This window comes from Budorcas taxicolor, chromosome 15 (genome assembly GCF_023091745.1).
Source record: "Budorcas taxicolor isolate Tak-1 chromosome 15, Takin1.1, whole genome shotgun sequence".
In the NCBI taxonomy this organism is placed as follows: Eukaryota; Metazoa; Chordata; class Mammalia; order Artiodactyla; family Bovidae; genus Budorcas; species Budorcas taxicolor.
The window spans coordinates 43,811,463-43,825,504 of record NC_068924.1 but is presented as its reverse complement, the minus strand read 5'-3'; the positions used below and the strand labels follow the sequence as shown (position 1 = coordinate 43,825,504).

General features: G+C 41.2%; 1 protein-coding gene across 2 annotated transcripts in view; it reads right to left on the bottom strand.

The window, feature by feature from the left end:
• RIC3 (RIC3 acetylcholine receptor chaperone) overlaps positions 1-14,042 on the bottom strand; it is a 55,389-nt gene that overhangs the window by 12,120 nt on the left and 29,227 nt on the right. For both annotated transcript variants that reach the window (XM_052652535.1, XM_052652536.1), the window contains exons 2-5: positions 12,298-12,524; positions 11,039-11,114; positions 8,728-8,821; positions 975-1,120 (exon numbers count right to left, since the gene is read on the bottom strand). In XM_052652535.1, the coding sequence (XP_052508495.1) occupies positions 975-1,120; positions 8,728-8,821; positions 11,039-11,114; positions 12,298-12,524 (543 nt within the window). The remainder of the gene's footprint in view (positions 1-974; positions 1,121-8,727; positions 8,822-11,038; positions 11,115-12,297; positions 12,525-14,042) is intronic.

Below are 14,042 nucleotides of genomic sequence, written 5' to 3'. Positions count from 1 at the left end.
ATTAAAAAGCAAATCACAAATTAAGAGAAAATATTTGCAAAATTCATAACTGACAACTTATATCCAGAATATAGAAGAAACTCTTGCAACTCAGTAAGAATATAACCAACTCAAGAAAGTGGCACACAATGTGAACAAACACTTCACCAAAGATATACAGATGACAAATAAGTACATGAAAGGATGTTCAACATCACTAGTTGCTAGGGAAATTCACACCACAGTCACAAGCTAGAAACCACTACACACTCACTAGAACAGCTAAAATTAAAAAGACTGACAATGCCAAGTGATACCAAGGATGTGGAGTGACTGCAATTCTCATACACTGCAAAATGGGAAGGCAAAATTATTTTAGAATAATCAACCTGCTTTCCAAAGTTGAACATACACATATAAAACCCAAAAATCTCATTCTTAGAGATATACCAAAATAAATACAAATATATGTTCCAATAAAAATGTGTATGCAAAAGTTCACAGCAGCTTGATTCATAATAGCTCAAAGTTGGCAGCCCAAAAGTTCCTAAACTGTGAATGGAGAAACAAACTATACCCAGACAACAGAACACTACTTTGCAATTAGAAGAAAGAACTACTAATACACTCATCACATGAAGCTCAAAAGCACTGCACTAAATCAGTGAAGCCAGAATGCAAAAGAACATGTGCAGTATGGCCCAATGATACAGAAAAGGTAAAGCTAGAGGGACAGAAAGCAGTTCAGCTGTTGCCAGGGCAGAAGGGGTTTAGCAGCAAAGGCAATGGTAACTTTCTGCGATGATGGAAGTATCATGACTATTTCATGTCTGTGATATGATTATACAACTCTGTCAAAACTTATCCAACCATACACTTAAAATTGGTGAACTGTGTATATATTATACCTCAGTAATAAAGCTGATTTTAAAAATTCTGTTAAGATCTCTTTTCTGGGCTGACGGTTAACAAAGAAATAAGAAAACACTGTTTACCTTCCCAGTCCTCCATATAAGGGGCCTCCTCAGCTTCTTTCTCTGGAGTGGATCTATCAATGAATTTTCCTTCTTTCATGACCCTGGTGATTTCTCGGAGCTGATGAAGCAATCGTTTTTCTTGGTCAGAAGTCACAGTCTGTGCTCTGCTTAGAAACAGCAGACAGTCCAGCCAGTTAGTAGCAAATACTCCCAGGCAGTGAACACAGACGTTACCATGATCTGTCTGGACTCTAGAATAACAAGTTCAATAGCAACAGATAATTACTGGAGGGGTTGGTTCTGGAACTGCATAGATGGGAACCAGAGATGTTAGTTCAATGTTTTGATTTTATAAATGGGAAAACTAAGGCCTAGAACAGAGGAAGTGATTGTTCGAGGTCCCAGAATGATTTAATGTCAGTTCTAGGACAAGACTCCAGATATCTCAGCCTTCAGGTTCTTTCACAGTACACCTCACTGCCCTGATTCCCTATCCTCAAGCAGTTTCACCATTACTTACATTACTCCATTTACTACAAGCCACTTTTCTCTGCAGTAATGTCATCAAAAGAAAATGTGCTGGACCACTTGCCTCGATGAGGGAAAAATATGCTACTAGGCCAACCCTAGAATTGCCAGGCTGAACCTACTTGTGCAGAAATAAAGACATATTCTAAAATGTGAGAGTTGGACCATTCTGACAAATCGTCTAGACCAAAGGAATTGGGGAAACTGAGGCCCATGGAGAAGAAATTATATATTTATTCACATTGTTAGTTAATGTGAGCACTCTACCTAAAACTAGTCTCCTAAGTCGTAATAACATTCAGTGCAATTCTTGAAGCACAGTGCTCAAGTTCCACACTTTAGAAAACCTGTATGTGACCCCCTCATTCAGCTGTGTTGGCTCTGGGGAAATGCCTGCATGAGTAACATGAGGCTCAAGGATAACATGTGATGATTTGAGAGGGAAGCGCTGCATCGTATCAACAGGCAGGCAAGGCCCCACTCAGTAAGACTGAGAATTGTCTGCTTTGGGACCAGTTTTATCTACTGGCAGGATTTAACAGAGGCTACTTATTCTCCTCTTAAAACCCCAAAGCACTCGAAGTCAATATAACACCCATGAAGAGGAAAGAAATGATATATTCTGTACCAGCCTCATGGTGGTGTCATCAATCTTTCCCAGTCCTGAGCCTATGTTTCTTTTTACATTTAACCTACATTATGTTACCCTTAATGACTAACAGGGAAGAAGAAAAAACTGCTTCTCCTGTCAATATTAACATGTTAACTGAGGAAAATGTAGGTGCGACATTTTTACAGATCTCAGTGGGAGGAAAATAAAAACCCCAGGAGCTCCACTTTTTCTGCAATAAATGGTCTCAAAGCTCTGAAGTGAGGAAAGCCTGTCTGTTCTACACGCATGTGAACAGCTGCTTTATACTCTCCATCAGCAGAGGAGTCCTGACTCACCTTAACTACTCATCTGTCCTATAGCCCCTAACTCTTGCTGTTATGACAGCTGATTCTGTGGGAGGCTTCTGGGGTAGCTGGGTCACCCTTAGCTCAAAGAGCCTATGTGGTTATCACAACACGTTACACATGTTACTTCTCTGGACTGTACTTAGTACATTCTGATTTTTACTGAATACAACAGTCTTGACTTTGTTTTCTGATTCATGGAAAATCAGAGCCCTTAATTTAAAGGGATATGGGTAGGCTAAGAAAAGCAGAAACAGAAGAGAGAAGCTTTCTTTAGAGAATTCCAAACTAAAGTGTCCTCGAGTGTACTCAGTGTCTGCATCACGCATTAGGCAGCTCATCATGGTCCACTTTACATCTTCTGAATTTATTGCAATAAGCACTTTCATGGATTCCTCATTGTCTCAATTTGGTTTGATAATCCTGGATGTCAGAGGTAAGTTCACTAAAGTATAGGCACACTGCCATGAACATTTTAAGTGCTCAATAAATGTGTTAGCTTGACTGGTCCCCACTTCCTCACCATCCATTTTCTTCTACCTCCCTGAAATCTGGCTGCCACTCCATCATTTTACCAAACCTTGTGAAAATCAATGACCACTTTATTTTTTGTCCCTTTTGTCACACAGCGCACAGGACCTTATTTCCCCAACCAGGGATCAAACCTGTACTCACTGAAATGGAAGCATGGAGTCCTCTGAACCACTAGGGAATTCTGCAACGACCACTTTACTCTTAAGTCCAAAAGTCTTTTTATCACATTTCATTCCTCTTGACTTCTCTGTACTACGGCCCATCTTCTCCTTGAAATGTCCTCCTCCTACAACATGGTTTTCCTGAAGGCTCAATCCCAGGGCTCCTGTTTATCCACTCCTATAGGCATGTCCTCAGGAAGCAGACCCAATTCACAGACTAAACCATCACCTCTACATACATGATGCTCAGACTCTACCTCTAACCTTGACTTCTCACACAAAGGCCAGTCTCATAACTCCAGTTATCTCCTGGGCATTTCTACTTGGAGGCCTTGTCACTATACTAAAATTAATCTTAAATTCACCCTTCAAAACCATGTCCTAGTGGCCCAGGATCATTAGCAACTGCATGAACAGGTAAGCTAGGTGAGGTTGGGTATGGCTGATTCCAAGACATTAGAAAAATAAAAGGTCAAGTTGGGAGACAACACAGACTTTTGAATGCTTCAAAACTCCGAGGAGTCATTAAGTTCTGAATCCAAGAGTTAAACACAGAATGAAACAGCTTCGTACAACATCACTCAAATGAGAAAAGAAATCAGACCAGCAGAAGACTGCTGGCAATGGCCACATGACATAACAAGCTTCAAGGATTTGGTAATCTCATCTTTTCCGCCTCTTACTCCCAGCCAAATGGACACTTCCAAACTTGGGTCCTTTGTTCTGACCACAATACCCCAATTTACTATTGATGCTATATATCATACATGGACGTTCTGTTTTTTTTTTTTTTCATATTAAACATATCATTCTGTATTGAGGTAGAGCCGATTAACAATGTTGTGATAGTTTCAGGTGAACAGTGAAGGGACTCAGATATACATATACAATACACGGATGCGCTGAGGTTTCTTCAACCATACTCAAAGCTGAACTCAAGACTCATACTGCAAAGCCTTATCTTCATTCTTCTGTGCTTTATTTTGGTTGATGCTATAATATTCCTACCAGTTTGGGCTGTATTCTGGATTATCTGGGAGGACACAATGCATTTATGAAGGTCCTTAAAAGTAGAATGGGGAGGCAGAAGAGGCTAAAGTCTCAATTCACTATTGCTGGCTGTGAAAGTAGAGGAAAGAGTTCATGAGCCAAGGAATACAGGCAGCTTCTAAAATCTGGAAAAGGCGAGGAAAGATATTACCCCAGAACCTCTAGAATGCAGGGAAAAGTCTGGCCAACACCTTGATTTTAGCCCAATGTAGGACTTCTAACATATAGAACTGTAAGAAACTATGTGTATTGTTTTAAGGCATTAAGGTCAGGATAATTCATTACAGCAGCCACAGAAAACTAATACACACTCCTAGAGCACATCTTTTCTCTGAGATGCAGTGCCTTACAGAGAAAATAATACTTGTAATTGACAGCCATAGAGGGTTGTGCAGATCAAAATAGGTACCAAAAATATTCTAATTGTTGCTGAAAATGTCTGCTTTAAAGTACTTTCTTTACATCCACCTCATTCATTCTTTTAACATGTATAGACACTGTCAAATGTGCCAGCATTAGGAATGCAAGTCTGAATAATGAAAACTCCCTAGTCTCAAGAAGGTTATAAAGCATGAGGGAAGCCAGAAAAGTTAACAGAGGATTAGGAAGTAACATGATGTTTACAATATCCAGTAAACATAGGTGGCCTGGGAGCATGTAGGAGGAACACCTAACCAAGTTGTGGGTCCAGGGAAAGGCTCTCAGAGGAAATGATGACTAAGTTGAGACCTCTAAGACAAGGAACCAATAAAATAAGTGACTGTGGGGAGGGGGTTGGGGCAACACCCAAGCAAAGGAAAAAAGTATATGCAAAGTCCTAGCAGCAAAAATGCACAGGTACTTCAGAGGAAAAGCAAGTATTCAGTGTGGCTGGATCACAGACATGGAGAAAGAGTAATGGGGAAAGATAAAGCAACTGAGGTATGCAGAGCCCAGACTACGTAAGTCATGTAAAACATTCTACTCATAATCAAAAGCAACAGGGACCTAATGAAGGGCTGAAAGACGTAATCCACTGGTTTGGAAAGCAGGAAGTGAAGGGAGGCAAATTAGAGGAAAAGAAACCACATGAGTTAGTTCTGACCTATGTCAAAAGTAAAGGCATTCTCAGGACTTCCCTGACAGTCCAAAGACTCCATAATCTATTACAATACAGGGGACCCAGGTTCAATCCCTGGTCAGGGAACTAAGATCTTACATACCACACAACATGGACCAAAAAAAAAAAAATTAAAAGACACCAATTTCTTTACAGGAAAAAAGTTAAGGCATTCTCCATTCACTCACTCATTCTTCCATTTCAACTAATACTTTTCTAAAGCCTACTACTGTCCTGTGCTAGGCACCAGGAATAAAAAGGATAATTCCTGCCCTGGTAGAGTTTAGAATGTTTTGCAAGGAGACACTTATTAACCAGGAAGAAATGACAGGACAGGTAATTAATGAGATACGAGAAGTGAAGAAAAGATGAATCAAAGATGACATTTAATTCCTCTTTGGGGCAACTAAGTAGCTGGTGGAGCTGTTTGCTAAGAAGGGGAACATTACAGGTAGAATAGGCTCATCTGTGGGTAGATGATGAGCTCTGTTTTAGATGTTCATTCACTCAAAAGACATTTTCTGTCTGATGAGGAAAAGAGCAGCTATCTATGTGACATGTCCTATAGAACTCTGCGTACAAAGATCAGGAAAGGAAGAGAAGGATGTCAACAAGGAATGCGTAGGAATTACTCTTCTACCATGGTAAGTACAAATGCTTATCTCAAAAGTGACTATATATACTTTTTCAATGGCAAGTATTTACTTAGTACCTACTATGTGAACGCAGTGAACAGACAAGAGACTAAGCCTGTCCTCGCAGAGTTTATACCCCAACGATGCCTGCCAGAAACGTGCAGCCCCACATACATACACAACATGCCTGCCAAGGTGTCTGCTGCCAGAGGCTGCACCCTCATGTCTCCTCTCGGGGCACTCCATGCTTCTAGGTAAATAATTACAGCTGGACATGCTGCTCCAGGAAGGAAATTTTGCTGATCACAAGGACAGAAATAAGGACACCTCAGTTCTGGTTCTGAGACCCCTTCCTTAGTCTTTGTGTCCCAGGACTAGAGTTTGCTTAATAGCAGACAGAACATGGCACAACAGCAACCTTCTAGGAGGCCTAGTTTTTCTAAAACGTGTGCAGACTTATATTGCTCACAGGCGAAAGCTGTCTGAAAAGTTTTCCCATATTTTGATTCTTTCATAAGCACTAAGTATTAGAAATGGCATATATTGGGAATTTTAAGTAAAATCTTACAGTTACGGAGTGATATTATATAAAAGGACTCGGAAGGCAAATGAACATGTCTTCTTTGTCTTAAATCCCCTTTTTGACCCCCAGAAGCCTGGCAATGTGACAAAAATCTTGATCTGATAGAAAAAATACTGGGTTGTTTTGGGCTCTTCTAATAACCCTAGAAGCACAGACTTGTAAAAGAACAAATGCTACAGAAACTAAGATTAAAGGATTTAAATATAAAAAAGACAAGAATATAAAACATGTAGCTACCTAGCCCTTGCAATTTTGAAGGTGTAAGACCCATAGGGCCTACCTATAAGGATAAAAGGTTTTAGATTAAGGCGTTTCAGAGAGAAAGTCACCTCCTGTGGACTGGAAAATGAGATCTGGGAAAGGGAGACACAAGCTATGCTCTCTTGAGTGAAAGGAGAGCTGATCCCTGGTTCCTGACAGGTACTGTGGAAATATTTATTTTACACAATCGTTGCCATGAGGCAGTGCAATCCATGTGTTCTCAAAGAGTCCCCACTCCAGCATCTGACAAGGAGTAAATAATCTGAGCTAGGGCCTGTTGCCCCAGATACAGTGATATGGCACGACTTCATATGCAATGGTGATGGCAGGGTGGTGGAGGAGACACACAACTCCTCTGCTTTTGCACATGAAATGTGGAGACGCAATCCTGGCTGGCCCAAAGAGGACAGACAGTAGTTAGGAGTCACAGGACTGCATCCCTAGCCTGGGCAATGGGATAGATGGGATGCATGGCAGCATTGTTTGATCTGAGCTAAGGGAGTCTGAACAGCAGTGAGTAATAGTGAGAAAATATCTTCACGTAGTTTTTTACTCCAAGGCCGAGTGACTGGGTCTCCCAGGTGGGAGGCCCTGCCCACAGATACTCACTGATAGTTTTCTGACCTTTAGGTATTGCCTACGGCTTCAAACAGACCAGGCCAGGGTACGATAGTTTCTGAGGCACAAGGGTCTATAAAAGTCAGGTACTTGTCCACCCAGACTGAGTGGTATAGGGGAAAGGCAGAAAAGGCCAGAAACATATAGCTGCACAAACTAGTTTAGTCACACTCATATGAAACATTGAAACAGATCATGTCCGAAAGTATTTAGCTTAGAGCTTGGTTCTTAGTAACTGCTAGTAACACCAAATAGTATCACTCACTCACACAGATATACTCATGTATAGATGTGGACACCTACCTCGACTGCTCTGGAGAAGGCCAGATGGTCACTGTGCTTTTTGGACCAAAAGAAGGTCAAGGGTGCTGGGCCCAGATAGGCAGGAATCACTCTTAAAAAGGTCACTTCAGCAGCAATGTAGACATTGCAGGGAAAAGCCAAACCAAGGGACTATAATTTGAGGATGTTTACTTTTTTCATATCCAGCCAAATATGGGCAAGGCAGGAGCCAGCAAGCAGGAAAAAAGAGTACGGGGCACTAACAGCACCATGGACGGCAAACAGAAGGGGCCAACGTAGAGCAGTTTTCTGAGGCAAAGACTCTACATCGAGCCCCTGAGTCTACAGGAGGGACCTTTTAAGACATCCTCCTGCATGGGACCTCCTGCGTGCCATTCACCCCAGTTCCTACCCCATCCTTGTCAGAAGGCCGAGCATGAACCGAATCCCTCTTTGTCCTCAATTTCACATTCTGGTTTCTCCTCTCTCGCCTTCCTACACCTGCGTTTTCTTAGTTGATGCCAACTTCCACTAACCCCCAAAGCCACCATTTCAGATCCTCAGCCAGCCTTGTAGCAAGAAGAGTGTGTCTTCGCCATGGGGCATCCTAAAGGGCTAGTCTGGCTCCTGACACCTACTTCACACACCCAGTTCTGTTCTGACACAGTCAACAAAAAACAAATGCCTACTCTGAGCATACTTGGGCTCCCCGCATTTTGTCTCAAATAGAAAGCACACTATTTAATAATCTTGTTTCACTTAATGCCATTTTTAGACAGCTAGGAAAATGACTTCCTTAAAACCCAGTCATTTTACCTTGTGGCATCCACTCACAAATTTACTCACTCTCACAATAACGTTGCGCAACACAGAACATATACTCTTGACAATGACACTTGAAAGTGTGAACATGGAAATGTAAAATGAAAAATAATATGCAAATGCTAATATGATAACAATAATATAAAGTGAAATCAAGTGGGCCAGAAATCAAAGAAAGATAAAATTTTGAATTAACTCTCTTAATGGGCAACAGTCTGATCCCTGTTATGTGAAAACGTACCTCTCACCATTAGGCCCCACTCTGTTGATTAATTTTTCCATGGCTTCCTCTGTTTCCTTCAGTTTTTCTTGCAGTTGAACAAGCTCAAAATTGGCTGAAAAATAAGCATCAATCTGAGAACCATCATATACAACTCCTTAAGCTCTTTTCTGAAACACAGCTGGCTGTGACATTCTACAATAATCCAGGCTGGTCCTGAGACTCAGAGAAGAGACTGACGGTCTCTGCAGCTAATCCAATCAGAACACAAAGGGTACTGAGGTCTAGGTACCAAGATCTAAAGGACACACGTTTAGAAACTGATGAATAAATCACCCTTTCTTACACCCAGAAATACAGCGGGACCAGCCAAAGAAACACCTACAAGTGCAAAACACAGCCCTACACGGTCAGCCAAGAAGAAATGAAGATAAACATCATCTTTCTAATTCAAATAGTACTTGAGGATGAAGTACCAAATCTGGTAAAGGTCTTCAGAAAAGGTGTTAAAGTCTTGAAATGAGCACTATTTCATCTGTACCTAAGTTCCGAAAACATATGGAAGATTAACAGTTTAATTCTTCAAAAGAAAAAGGCTTGAACTAGGGCTGACACGTTCCTGGCCCCGGTTTTCTACTTCAGTCATCTGTGGTTGAACTGTGGAACCTTCCCCCAGAAGCAGTCTTCTCAAAAAAGGTCGGAAAGGAGCACATCTACTGAAACTAATGTTAAGGTCCCAAAAGTAGAACAAAAAAGTAAATCACTCAATCGGCACATGAAATAAACTTGAAGGCAATAGGGAAATAAAATGTTGTTCATTATGTAGATAATCTAGTCATTCTGTTTCATGTCTGAGTGTCATCCTACACACATATATTTAGAGGGTCACTATAAAATTTAACATGTCAAAGGCTTTTTAGTGCTTTTATAACATATTCTTCTGCATCCAATTAACATCTGTGCCACGTAAATGCTTGGGTTATTTTTATTTTGTGTATGATTCAAAATTGAAGTGTAAAAACTTGATACAACTGCTACTATATCATAAGACAGCTGCTCTTAGGAATTTCTTATTCACTTCTTTCTGTTTTAAATGCATTATGTGACATTATGAATTTGCTACTCTTTAGCTCACAAATATTTTTTAAAAATTTTAATGATGTGTTTACCATCACTTTTGGTTAGACACTATCTCAGTTAAGAATACAGCAAGGATTGCAGTCACTTAAATCTAAATATTTAAGATTTCAGGATGCAGAAGCCACTGGGATATCTATTTTCATAGTGAATCCAGAGTAAATACAAATAGCAACTATAGCTGAGGGCAGATGCTTCAATGGTGCAGCCTTTCTTCATTTTGATGATGTCTTTCTTTTTAAAAACCTCTGATGAGGCTTCAGTATCCACAGGATAGTCTGGCCTCCAAGGCCTTCAGCAATACAGCTTAACTGACCTACGCTTCATGCCTTCTTTCGCACAGCTGCCCCGTCTCAGGCTGTGTCTTACTCAAGTTCCCTATCAGGCCTCCTCCACAGCCAGACACGATTTCCCAGAAGGCTTGCACCAACTCCGTTTTTTTCTAGGCAATAAACTTTTCACCAGTTATATTTTCCTAACATTCATCCTAGACTATAAATTCTCAGAGTGAAGAGCCATGCCACATACATTTCATTTTTCCAGAGAGCATAGAATATGCTAGTTGGTCCATAAATATTTGATGATCATGTTTCAAGAGTCAGAAGTATTAAACTCGATCCCTAGATCTAATAACTGACTTTGGCAACTGACTTGATCTCACCGCCTCAGTTTTCCTCTATGTGAAATAAAGAATTTTGCTGCCAATATTCTGAAGTCTGGAAATGAGAAGAAACCCGTTCTAAGTGTAAAATATTAATTTGTAATATATGTTAACAAAAAATGAACTGACAGTTCTGTACTTTTCATAACTGTCTGTCCCTTAAAAGCCCAATATCAACATGGAAACTTTTGAGAATTCCCAGTGTGTGTGTGTTAGTCGTGTCTGACTCTTTACAACCCCATGGACTACAGCCCATCTGTGGAATTCTCCAGGCAAGAATACTGGAGTGGGTTGCCATTTCCTCCTCTAGGGGATCTTCCTGACCCAGGGATCGAACCCGGGTCTCCCCATTGCAGGCAGATTCTTTACCATCTGAGCCGCCAGGGAAGCCAGCTAAGGTAAAAACGCCATCAGATTAAACTGGGACAGTCACTTTTGAGAAATGCTTTTAAGGCATATCCACAGATTGTCACTCTGGCTGCTTTACAGCTGTCTGACTCAGTGAAACTTCTGAAACACTGAAAGGGCACTCACTAATTTTCCTGTGGGAGTTTCCAGGTGTGGCAGTAGAGCACTTCTGGTCCTCTGCAGTACTCTTCCCCCTTGAGAGCTGAGAAGTGAAGGAGGTACAGCACATCAACAGCAGCTCAGAACCTCAAAGTCACGGAACCCCTCATATTAAATGAAAAAAAAAGGCTGGGAGAAATCAAATCAAGCAGCAACATTAGAGAAACATCGCGAAACACAAAAGCCAACACAAGGTTCCCAAGTGAAAAACTATTGAGGCACAAGAAAACACTCTCTTTACAAGTCATGTGCTTTGCCCATGTTCACTGAAGACTCAACCTGGGCTGGCCAGGTTGAGCTGGCTGAATTCCTAGGCAGGAGAAAAGTGACCTCGTACTCTAGTTAGGAGGGCAAAGTGAATCTGCTTCCTCTGCTTGCAGTACTAAGGGCCATGGCCTGCCCAGACATGGAACTTAATTAGGAGTCTACTTTCAAAAGGACCCAAATCATGTCTCCTCAGAACTAGGAAACATCAGGCTTAGTTTCAGGATGTGGCAGTTCTGTTTCAGGAGAATTACTACTATTAGGATTTCCCTGGTGGCTCAGATGGTAAAGGGCCCACCTGCAATGCAGGAGACCTGGGTTCAATCCCTGGGTCAGGAAGATCCCCTGGAGAAGGAAATGGCAACCCACTTTAGTATTCTGGCCTGGAGAATTCCACAGACAGAGGAGCCTGGCAGACTATAGTCCATGGAGTCACAGAGTCAGACACAACTGAGTGAATTACTGCAACTGACATTAAAAATAGCACTCCTGGTAAAAGGAGGAAAAAGTGGTGTTGGCATAGTCACTATTTGGCCTCACAGTGATTACCTGGAAATCACAATGCCAACCCTAATGATAAAGTTCTTCTTAGAACATCTTTATGCCTTTACAGCTTGCAAAGATGCCCAGTCAAGAAAAAAACCAGGAAGGGCAGCAAGAGGGTAGGCTTTGAACTTTATTGCTCAATGGATTAGGAATTAGAAGGATCCAGGTTCAAGCCCTGCTTCTACATTTTTAGTTGTGAATTCTGGCACAAATTATCTGGGTTCTGAGTGAAGATTTTCTCATCTATGAAACTGAGATAACAGCTGTCTTAAGTATCTTCTAAAGAAGAGGCAAAATTTAGAGACAGTGGATTTAAAAAAGGGCTCTGAAATACAAAAGGTTTTAATGCTAACAATGATTCTCATTATGATAATAGATTTTCATAGATGTAATACAATCAGGATGATTCCACTTACCTTAAACAGAATGTACAGTATATATAAAAAAATTCCAAAACCATAGATGGGAATAATTTGGCCCATCAGGCCTCTTCCACCACTTCCTCCTCCAGCGCCTCCACCTGATCCCTTGGCCTTTGCAAAGGCTTCTGCGAGGTGAGACCTCTGGAAACGAGCCCCAGGGGTCTGGCCATCTGAGGGTGCCTGCTGCTGATGCATCATAGGTGGAAATCGACCCAACTTCCCTGAGAAAACAGATTAATCAGTCTTTATTTCTTCTACTATTTTAAATACAGCTATTTTGAAACATGTCACATTCTGAGATACAAATAATAGAAGCCAACTCAAACAAGTTTAAGAAAAAACCAGAACTTAACAGGTATCACTAGAGTGTCACACAGATAATAAACACTATGTAGCTGTTCACCAAACCCATTTTCTCTTCCTTTTTTGGTCCACAGGGAGATGACATTTTTCAGCTTCCCATACAGTTAAATGTGGCTGTGTGAATGACACCCAGCCAAAGCAACGTGAATGACAGGTGCCAGTTCAAGGCCTGGTCTATACAACTTCTCATGTATTGAATTCTGTGTTCATTTCCTTTCTTCAGGCTGGATGCTGACACCTAGGGAGGCATTTGGGAGTCAAGTGTTGAAAACGGCAGAGCCTCTATCAACCCAAGTTCCTGAATAACTGTGTGGCACAGAGCCTTCCGCTGTCGCCATCCCACCAACTTAGCACCATCTGGACCTGTTTATGTGAGTAGGAAATAAACTTCTATTGTGTTAGGGCCATGATACACTGTGGAGTCTATCTGTTAGAGCAGTTAGCCACCCCAACTAATACATGTCAGGAAATGCAATATATATAATTTTGGTCTCAGAAGAGAACACAACTGGAAATTGGAAAGCCATCAGGATTCAGGACAGCTCCTCTCACGTTGTACCTCAATCATTCTCCCTCTCTAAAGGGCCAGAAGGCTTTTTTCCGTTTCTTTGTTTTTTCTCTGTTACTTTGTTACTAGCTTTTCCTTAAACATGAAGATGTTCACCCCTAAACCCTTCCATTTGCATGTCCTTCAACAGGTCAGCAGAGACTGGTCATAATTCCAAATTCCCTGCAGGAAGATTTTGAGGGCTCAGCTTGGGTAGGTATGTGGCACTTTCTAATCAGCTGCAGCTGAGCAGACAGGATTCAGGTAGTACAAACAGGGTCATAGGGGCTCATCTCTGTGGGTGGAAGAACAGGGCTTAGAGAAAGGAGTGCACATCAATTTTCTCACACTGTTTTCCTCCATCGGGGCAGCCAAACATTAACACCAACTGTCAAGCCTCCTCCAAGTCATAGGTGAGAAAGAAAGGGAGGACATCTCTTCAAAAGCCATGCAAACAGGATTCTGTAGATAAACCACTGACAGAAAAGACTAAGGAGCAGAAAGACTTCCTGATTCAGGCTCTGAGAATACAGACTATATGGTAAAAAAAACTGGTGGATTTGATTTCAATAAAATTGTGGATTTCTGTTCAATAAAGAATACCATGAACAGGGTTAAGACAGATGACAGAGAAGGAAAAGCTTTTGCAGTATCTAAACTTGACAAGGGATCAAACCTCTGGAATAGTCAGGGAATTCCTACAATTTGATATGAACATCAGAGGAAGCCCAACAGAAAAATGCCCAAAAGATATTAGTAGGGAACTCTCAGAAAGAGAAGCTCAACTGGTTAACAAGTATATTAAGAGATTATCAAAGTAAAACCAACG